The 10663-nt window shown below is 39.1% G+C and overlaps 1 protein-coding gene across 1 annotated transcript in view; it reads right to left on the bottom strand.

Moving 5' to 3' along the window:
• Window positions 1-3267: 3267 nt before the first annotated feature.
• The window catches only part of METTL24 (methyltransferase like 24), a 110636-nt gene continuing 103240 nt past the window's right edge, over window positions 3268-10663 (bottom strand). The window contains exon 5 of the mRNA XM_065889173.1: window positions 3268-4260. Coding sequence (XP_065745245.1) covers window positions 3946-4260 — 315 coding nt within the window. The 3' untranslated portion in view covers window positions 3268-3945. The remainder of the gene's footprint in view (window positions 4261-10663) is intronic.

Genomic DNA, 10663 nt, shown 5'->3' with positions numbered 1-10663 from the left:
TGGGAACTAGCATTTCTCCATACAGCGCTAAATATAAAGTGTGACAATATTAAGCTTGCTTGATTTCTTTTCTTAAGGACAGAAATATAATAAAATTATAGAATTTCTAAATTTAAGCAGTTTAAGAATATCTTGAATCTTTGGATTACGATTTCATGTGATAAGTAAAGTTCAAATACCTCTTTAAGTGTAAGAAAAAGGAACATATTTTAGCATACAATTAAATGCACTGAATTCACAAAGAACTAGCAATTGGCTAGTACAAAAAAGAATTATGTTATTGCTTAAAAGGCAAAATAAGTTTATCTCCAAAAGAAGAGAATTATATTATGTAATTGAGCTTGTAGGTACCTACCATTGTATAGTCAAGTAGAATAATCTGTTTAAATGAGGCCTTCATTTTTCATCTAGAGAAATATGACGACGAGGCTGGCTCCCTGGTATTAATTCAAGCTTTGCAAAATCCAAACATGTAATGCTTAGGAAATGCAAATCTTGTACTGTATTTACTATATACTAAAATCTTATAGTCAAAGCAGAAATGCTTACATGAATAACTGATTTGGACTAAACACTGTAAATTCATGAATTTGCTTTTGTTCCACCCTGATGTAAATACTAGTGGACCTTCAGTCAATTCTAACAGAAGTTTGTTTATCTTTTCCTGGTTCACTTCATTTGAACTATGTCAAATAGTTACAAATATTTATATGATAACCTATTATAACTGTGTCAAATACAATCACTCTAAGAAAAGGGAGAATGGGAAAATTGTTTTTCTTTGACTTTAATCTCAAATTGTGATTTAGCACAACCTTTTGTGCTAAAAGGTTGACCTCTGAATCTCTTACATCCTCATATGTCTTTCATCCAAAAAGGAACAGTTTTTAAAATCATTTGAGAAGAGCATTATTAAATTTCTATCTTCAGATTCATTTATGAGCACTGCTCTGGTAGGCGTTAATTAAGAGATGTATGTCACAGATATTCACATCTGACCTCATATATCTGCAGGTCAAAGGCGAGTTTGAAACAAAGGAAACTTACACTACACTTCCAAGTGACTGGGCCTTCCCTAAAATCTAGGAGCAAAGTGTGGCATATTGGGACCAATGAGGGCCAAGGGTCATTTCCAGGACTTGCAAGATCTTTCCTGGCAACCTGAATATATTGACAGAGAAGCTGTTGGGACCCCATATTTTTTCAGGAAGCCTCCATTTGGTGGGCACATTTTAATTAAGTAGATTGTTTAAATTAAACCTGCATGCTACAAAAATGATCCCAACTCTAACAGATTTGCAGGTCTGGTATTAGTAAATTTGTAGGCTTTTCTTCCCATTTACTAATAGGGAGGCAAAAATATGTCCCTACGTTTGTCAAAGGCTATTGAAGCAGACGGAGGAGGGGCCCTGCATGGGCTTTGGGATCTGGCAGTCTGAGATATGGATTCCTGCTTCACCATTTGAATAATCTGAATAAGGTATTTTAACCTCTCAGAGTTTCCTTACCTGTATATTTGGGAAAATTACACTTCCTTATAGGACTGTTTGGAGAATTAGGAATAATCTATGCACAGTACTGGGCACATAGTAAGCTCTCAATGAATAGCAGCTCTTGATTTTGTATGTTTGTTTTTTGTATTTTGTTTGTGTTGTTTTTGTGGTGCTCCTGGCACCTAGGGGGAGGGCCAGGGATGCTGCTAAACATCCTACAATGCACAGAATGGCCCTCCCTCCCCCAACAAAGAATTATCCAGCCCCAAATGGAAATAATGCTGAGGTTAAAAAACCCTGGCCCACACAATAAACATAATAATTCTAGAGGCAGGGAAACCATAGCAACAGTCAGAATATTCATCACAAATTTCAAACTCTCCATGAAGGGAATGAAGGACAGTCTTAGAAAAAAAATCATAAAATAAGTACAAATAACAATTGAACAGGCTGCCTAGTAGGTGGGTGTGGGTGGGTGTGTTTGGGATTTATTTTGAGTTTGTCTTTATTTTTTTCTTAACAGTACTTCCATTCTTGCTTCAGATATATATAGTGTGATGAAGTCAATGTTCTGCACCACCAATCCGGAATCAATGGTAACCCGTCCTGTACAAAGGGGACTTTAATCTTCAATCCCATGAGTTAAAAATCTTGGTATGAGTGTGAATACATCTAAAACCTAGTCACACTAACTAGATACTTAGGATTAGTATACTTCATACCTTGGTATATAAGAAGGGTTAAAAATTTTAATGTATAAAAAGATCTGTGTTTACTGTATAAAATTTTTATTAAAAAATGAAAGACAATCTGTGATATAATCCAAACAGGACTGAAGTTAACTTTGTTTTGGAGGCCACACCATGCAAACTAACAGTAAAAACCACTTTTGAGTTTGATAAACTTTTTGTACTTTTGAAATGCCTAGGGACATTGAAAGCAACTAAACTGTTATTTCAAATCAAAGTTATTCAAGCTGGTCCTCTCACTTCAATGACTTTTATTAGTGTACTATAAGTTTTAATATAAAAAACCTCACTTATATTTTAAAAAATCATCACTACTAATTCAGAAAGTCTTATTCCCTTTTGAACCCAAGTTAGTAAGATGATATAACTCTATTGTATTTTGGTTTCTCACCTGAGGAATGGTATTTTCAAACCACTGCAAAAAGCAAAAAGCCAACCCAGGGCATGTCTGGGGTGGAAGAAGGTAAAACGATGGGGAGAAGGAATCGAGGTCTAGTAGTAATCAGTATTTTATGCTCTCCCAAAATTTCTTAAATGAACAGTGTATGTATGTATTCCTGCTCTCTTGGGATATAAAAAATACCAGAAGATGTACTTAATTTATAATAAGGTAATAATTTGATTTATTTTTATACTATTTATTTGAAATAGGATTTTTGAAAATCATTTGTAGGGGTAAATGTCTAATCCTGTAAATAGAAATGATAGAGATTGTTTGAACTACTGAGAACATGCATTATCTGCTTAATAAAAAAATATATACAAAAAAGGATTGGTATTACCAAAACACACTGTATCTGTCCCGGGAAAGAGAGAGACTCTGGCCCTCAGGCCACAGGCTTACAATGAATGCAAACTGGCAGCAAGGAAAAACTTAATCTTGGAGATAACAAAAAAAAAAAAAAGATTTGACACCATAGGCAAGTCGGAGGTTGAGAAATCAGGTTTGAAGACACCCAAGTTCTGCTTTGTGTTTAGTTTCATAGGAACAGAGGGTTTTAAGGCTGAGCATGAAAAGAATCCTGAGTTGAATAACTTGATACTCTAGTCTTTTAAACTCAGTTACAGAATTTGGTGTGTCTGAGTTCCCAGAAACCAGAATCAGTGGTTCTTATAGAGTCACAGCATGGCCTCAACAAAAACTGAAGAAGAATAATTGAAATCTACAAGGCTGTAAAGAATGTTATTGACACAGTGAACAAGAAAATCCTAGGAAAAGATGAGTTAACATCAAATGAAAGGCCCTATATTAAACAGCAGGCTACACATTTAAGGATCTCATCAACCCAGTGAAAACAGAAATGTGATATAATTTCTTTTTCATGGTGGTAAATTCATGGATTACAGATACATAATTAATTTTAGGGAAAACTAAGATAAGTGTGGGATTATCTTCCAAGCTGAAATGAAAGAGGACAAGCATCCCCACTCTGTCAGAGGCAGACAGGCAAAGAGCCTGGGTTTGGGCAGATGGAGGTTGACTACCGTGGCACTCCTGTGTCCATCCCCTCAGCAAGTGTTAACTGTTCCCCTACCATGTGCGAGATGCCAGGCTACGTGTACTACAAAGGCAATAACACAATCCCTGCCTCAAGCAGGTCACAGGCTAGTGGGAGACTGGACAAGTAAACCAGAATAACTAGAATCATGGACATGATCCATGCTGCAAATATTTCCTTGAGTTGTTGATGAGCTCCTGCATCCTATTTCCATCTTGTATTCACCCAACTCAGAGTATAACAGCTACTCGCATTGAAAATATCTTTCTTCAGGAATAGCTGAGGTTTAGATAAATCTTTGTAACTGTGAAAAAGCCTAAAATCCTGTAGTTCTAACTCTTTGAGGAGGCTGTACCAGAACCGCACAACAGTGCTGTCACTGCCACTGACCTCAAACCCGGGCCAGTGGAGATGGATCTCAAAGATGAGCTGTCCAATTTGTTCAAGGACATCTTCCAGAATAAGATTTTCCAAAACTTTCCATTCTGCGCTTTCCAGATCTGCTTTGAGAACATCAATCTGTAACAAAATGATGAAATGAGATTAGCAGAGTCAATAAACATTGTTAAACATACCACTGATATCAGAAGCATCACTGTGTAGCTACCTTCCAAGAAAGTAGAATTTTTCAAATTTTAGAGTTAGAAGTCTTTTTCAAATGGTCACTTATGACATGAATTCCTAACCTTACACCACACCAAATATTAATATACAAATAATGAAATACCAGTCAGAAATCATGATGGACCTTCTTACTCTCTGCCCAGTGGGAATGGATGTCCAAGAAGGAGATGCTGGAGCATGTATATCACAAAGAACCATGTCCACAGCCTCTCCCCAGCAACCTATATGCTGCTCAGAGGAACCCAGGCCATGTCCTGGCAGAATGGTAGCCTGCAGGGAGGGACTAACAAAGGGCCACTGCCTACAGGAACCATCTCAAAAAACCTTACTCCCCACCAACTTCATCAGGATTGGAAGCCAGGGAAAGAGTTCTCAGGTATCTGAATTCTGGACTTGAAAAAGAAAATTATTAACATTATTCCATGATTGCTTTAAAAAGTATATACCAGTACAGTGTTCTAAAAAAATTTCTAATAAAACCATTCTCTGTTCATTTAATGAATACACGTTCACATTCCAGGTGAAATGGAACATAGGAAGAAGAGTAGAGTGGGAGAGATTTTGCAATTAATCAAGCTACGAGAAGCAGCTCCTTTCTGCTGACTTTGCACAAAATCCGTTAGAATAGCAGAATACCAAATACTTCCAGAAAGCAATGAAAGCTAATTACTTTGCTCCTGGCACTATGCTAAGTGCTTCACCTCGCAATATTCACTTACTCCTCTCAACAAGTCTACAAGGGTGTATCCCTATTTAAAGCTGAGAAAACCAGACTCAGAGATTAATCCATCCTCAGTCACATAGCTTGAGAGACAGTGGTGAACTCTGAACTGAGTCTGTCTACATGGCCCATGTTCTTAACCACGACATGAATTCCCATAAACTACAAGAGGAAAAATGGTAACTCAGAGTTCCTAAAAGGCTTTGTTTTGGAAAATAAGGTGCTACTGGAGAGGGAGTATGGGTCAGTGAGTACAAGTATTGTTATCAGCATCGCCATTTTACACTGGAAAGCAGAGCACCTTCCAGCTTAAAGAATCACTTTCCACATACATTATCTCAGCAAAACAGCCCTACAGGTAAGCAAGGATTTGGTAAAAATGACTTTTCTGCTGCCAAGAAATGGAGGGGGAAGTTAAAGGGGATAATTTGACCACACAGAGGAAGGCTGGCACATTCAGACACAAACTGGAATAATTAACATGCAGGGAATCACTGCAATAGAGCAAAGCCTATAGTTCCAAGAGGTGACAGCAAAACCCTAAACAGCTCTTCAGGAAGTTGCTAACTGAAGTCACCAAAATCCTCCCCATGAACGTGAAGTATCTTTGACTTTTCAGAAGGATGAATAAGAACCAAGGCCAATCCTGCCCCAGCCTCTCCTTTCTCTCCGTGCATGTCTATTTGACAAGCTTCTCATTTGCAGCTGAGACGTGAGGCTCTCAGTGAACGGTAAAATTCCTTGTGTCATTTCCGAGTTGACTGGAGGAGATGCAAAGAATTCAGATATAATTGATCCAAGAAAATGGCCTTTGCCTGGCATATTGAGACCCTACAGGAGAGGCTTTCACTCACTTGCCACCTGGTCCACCAGAGAAAGAGTGATAGTAACAACCCCAAGAATATCAGGAGGCCTTAGAAAAGGCCTCCATAAACCAGATTTTTTGTTGTTGTTGTTGTTCAATGCTTCCAAAATCAAAGGGATGCTTCCAAAATCAAAGGGAAAAGTTTAAAGAAACAAAAGCAACTTTCTTTTCTAAAATGAAGCGAGCAAAGGCAGGTTTCATGTGAACATATACAAGGCTGAAATAATTCTCATGAATTGGACACAATAGAGTTAATTCACTCTTTTTTTTATCTCTGCTGCCCTGGCGCATCCTTGGCTTTGTTTAATCTTCAAAGTTTTAAGCAGAATATTCCTGAATTAGGGTAATTAGGCTGCCAAAAGAAATATTAAATCAAAACTTCACAGAATTTTTTAACTTATACAGAAAATATCCAAAATTCAAAATCAACATTTGTTGTGTCAGTTCACATAGTCAAGAATATCTTAGGTTTCTTACAGGTTTATTTTTTACTATGGCTTTCTGTGAGTTTGGATATATTGAATATGATCAATAAATCAAAGTATTAGAGGGGCAGAGTAAACTTAATCAGCCTAAAATTGGCCTAAAAATTATATTGGTGAAGTGTAGAGGAATGTACTTATTTTTTCAATCATATTTTTAAAACAAGCTATCAATCAGAAGTTATGAGCAACTGGGCTAGAGCCCGCATGCCACAACTAATGAAGCCCGCGCGCCTAGAGCCCGTGCTCCCCAACAAGAGAAGCCAGCCCAGTGAGAAGCCCGCACACTGCAACGAAGAATAGCACCCCCTCACCGCAACTGGAGAAAGCCCGCACACAGCAACGAAGACCCAACACAGCCAAAAATAAATAAATAAATTTATATAAAAGAAGTTATGTGCAACTGGAAAAAAACAAATTATTAGGCTAAGTCATAGCAAATACATGCTTTCTTTAGAAATGCAGTTTTCATTTACAAAATGCTATTCCAACCAAAGAGCAAAATGTATTTCAAACATGACCACACTCCCCCACCCCCTTTTGAATCCAGTGACTGAAAATTCTCCACTTCAATCAGAATTATAAAGGTTGATCTAAATCATGCAGCCCAGGGGTAGTAGAGCACTGAGGAAGACATAGCTCTTTCCTATTTTCCAGCCTTAGCGCACAGAGAGCCAAATGCAGTGAATAAAACACGGTTTTCTCTTCCAGTGTGCTTTTTCTATTTCTTGCATTTCAGAATGTTCTATTACCACAGCTATTTTGCAAGTGTAATTTCTATTATTACTGCGTAATGCACCCAATATTGTTGTTATTATAAGGTGCTAAACATCTCTGAATAAGGTATGCCACTCTTAAGATTCTAATATCAGCTTTCAACAATTATGGCACTAAAAATCATGCAAATTACTATATCGGAATAATCAAGTGCCAATCCTAATACAGTTAGGTTAAATCAGGTTTCTTGAGAAAAACAACTAAATGTTAGCTCTCTGTAAACTCTGGAATAACTGAGGACATATTCTCAAAGGAAGTAGATGAAGCAACCTATTTGGTATAAATTCAGAGGCATTAAAGTAGTCCTCCCATCAAAGTTATCTCCTTTTCCTTGTGCCTGAAATATATAATAAATCACCTTTTATAGAATTTTTGAGGAAATGAGAATTTTAATTTTAACTGGATTAAGATGTGAGGCCATCTGGCAGCTTCCTCTTCATGGGCACAGTTTATCCTGTGTTCATCCACCCAGAAATGCAGAGATGAGAGGAAAGGAGGGTAAGGTGCACTGGCATGGGTATTAGTTTGCTAGGACTGCTGTAACAAAGTACCACAGATTGTGTGGCTTCAAAAATAGAAATGTGTTGTCTCATTTCTGGAGGCTAGATGTCCAAAATCAAGGTGTCCAACACTGTTGGTTCCTCTGAGAGCTATGAAGGATACTCTGTTTCATGCCTCTCTCCTAGCTCCTGGTGGTCTGCTGGCAATCTTTAGCATTCCTTGGTTTCTTCATCTCTCTATGTCTTCATCTTTATACAATGTTATTCCTGTGTATGTGTCCAAATTTCCCCTTTTTATAAGGACACCAATCATATTGGATTAGGGACCCACCCCCCATCATTATGACCTCACTTAAACTAATTACGTCTGGCTTGACTCTGACTCTATTTCCAGTTATGATCACATTCTGAAGAACCAGGGGTTGTGACTTCAACGTACGTATTTTGGGAGGACACAACAGTGTTTGAAGTAACTACTGCTATAGAGCTTTGGCAAATATGTGTCAGGAGCCAGTTTTCTGGGGCCAGTGCCTAGGGAAAGTGTCCTGTACCAGAGATCCAAGGGCAAGCAACTATCTGAGGGAATTATGGATGTTGTCCTGCTGGTCCCCTACATCAGCCAACACTGACAGCTCCAATCTTGCTAAATGTCAAACCCAAGGCAGATCAACAAGCCTCCAAAGCCAATTAAAACCATCATCATGAAACCCCTTTGCTTCATTCCCTGGGTCTTTCTTGGCCACACAACCAGGCCCAGCAGGTGTGGCTCCTGTTTGGCACCCTCTTGTTCCCTAGCCCATCCCTCTCCCTCCTCTGGAACTCCTTCAGGCAGTCAGTGTCCTCATGCCTACAGCTCCCCACCTGAGCCTTTTCCCCTTTGAGGGGGTTCTCCAGCAGGATAGGAAGATTTTGTTACATGCCTGCTAACTTTCAAGAGGGCAAAAGTGGAAGCTGCAACACCAGCATCATTTCTGCTGCATTCTATTGGCCAAAGCAAACCACGAGGCTAGCCCAGATTCAAGGGGAGATGAAATAGATGCCACTCTTGAGGGGAGGAGTGGCATACACAGAAACGAGGAGATAGTCATTGTTCACAGCCATGTCTGCAGATAATTGACCCCAATGATTGAAAACAATATTATTTTATATACAAGTCCATGAATGGACTACAGTATTACCATAGACATGAGCCTTAAATGAACACAAGCAACACTCCAGGGAAAATGAAGAATAAAGCCTTTATTCATCAGAATATTATTAAAGAAGGGACATTAGGGTATTCCCTGGCAGTCCAGTGGTTAGGACTCCGTGCTTTCACTGCTGAGGGCCCGGGTTCAATCCCTAGTTGGGGAACTAGATCTCACAAGCCTCATGGTGCAGCCAAAAAAAAAAATAAGGGACATTAATTAAAACATGGTATTTTCTGTTAGATCTGGCTTTCCTTGGAAGTTGACAGAGAACCTGGGATATCCAATGGATTAAGGATGACTAATAAAGAAAATTCTGAAAAGAACAAGTAAACATGTATAAGTCCTAGATATATTAGTCTACTAGGGCTCCTATAACAAAATACCACAGACTTGAGTGACTTAACAACAGAAATTTGTTTTCTCACAGTTCTGGAGGCTGGAAGTCCTAGATCAAAGTGTCAATAGGTTTGGTTTCTCCTAAGGTCTCTCTTCGTGGCTTGCTGAAGGCTGCTTCCTCACTGTGCTCACATGGCCTTTCCTCTGTATGAGCACTCCTGGTATCCCTTCCTCTTCTTATAAGGACATCAGTCCTATTGGATCAGGGCCCACTCTTACAACTTCATTTAACCTTAATTACCTCCTTAAAGGCTCTATGACCAAACACAATCATATTGAGGGTAAGTGCTTCAATGTGTGAATTTGGCGGGGGGGACACAATTCAGTCCATAACAGATATAATACAGGTATTTTTGCTGTACTTTATTTAGAGGCAACCAGTATCTCTGCACAAAGAGTTTTAAAATACATCCCTGTTACTGCTATGGCAGCCCGGTTGCTGGAGAGGGCCAGCAGTTCTTCTTGCATAGCTAATGGCTACTCCAGTTCTGGGTAGTAAAAATGTGAGCCATCTAATTAATTGAAGGTAAGTCATAGACACTGTGGCAGATTTTATTTTCCAAAGGTGGTCTCACAATTAATGCCCATTTCACATGCTTTTCTACAATATGGCCTTGATCTTCCTCCCATCAAGAGATGAAGTTGATGTCCCCTCCCCAGGGATCGCTTCTTGGGGTGCAACCTACACAGTCACACCAGGCCCTGCACTTAACAGGGCTCAACACTTGGTTTAATGCTCTGTTGTCACTGACTTGAATTCTTAATACGTTTTGAACAAAAGACCCTACACTTTCACTTTGTACTCAGCCCCACAAATTCTGTATCCTGTCCTATTATCCTCCCCCTGAATCTTGATGGGCTTGTGACTAGGGACTACTAAAGTCTGGTAGAAGTGACTCTAGGTGACATTCAAGCACAGGCCATAAAGGTGATGTAGCTTCTCCTCTGTTCACTGGTACTCCTTCTCTTGAAAATTTAGCCACCATGCAAGGTGTCCAAGTGCCCTGAGGCCACCATACTATGAGTCCAAACTAGCCCTTGCAGAGAGACCATACGAAGAGACTCAATCAATACGAAGAGAGTGATGCCTGACTGACCCCAGTTGCTCCAGCCAGCATCTGACTGCAACCCGATAAGAGATCCTAAGCCAGAACTGCCCAGAAAAGCCCTTCCCAAACACTGACCCCCAGAAACTGGGAGAGATAATAAAATGATCAATTGCTGTTGTTTTAAGAAACTTAAGTGTTGGGGGTGACTCATTATGTGACAGGAAATAACTAGAACAGAGACCAAGTGCTATTTATGCAAGTCTTCTTTGGAAACATTACAAGTTATTTGTATAGTGTCAAATACTACATTTTCCAAAG

The sequence above is a fragment of the Phocoena phocoena genome, chromosome 12 (genome assembly GCF_963924675.1).
Source record: "Phocoena phocoena chromosome 12, mPhoPho1.1, whole genome shotgun sequence".
NCBI classification, from domain to species: Eukaryota; Metazoa; Chordata; class Mammalia; order Artiodactyla; family Phocoenidae; genus Phocoena; species Phocoena phocoena.
This window is presented reverse-complemented; position numbering and strand designations above follow the sequence as displayed.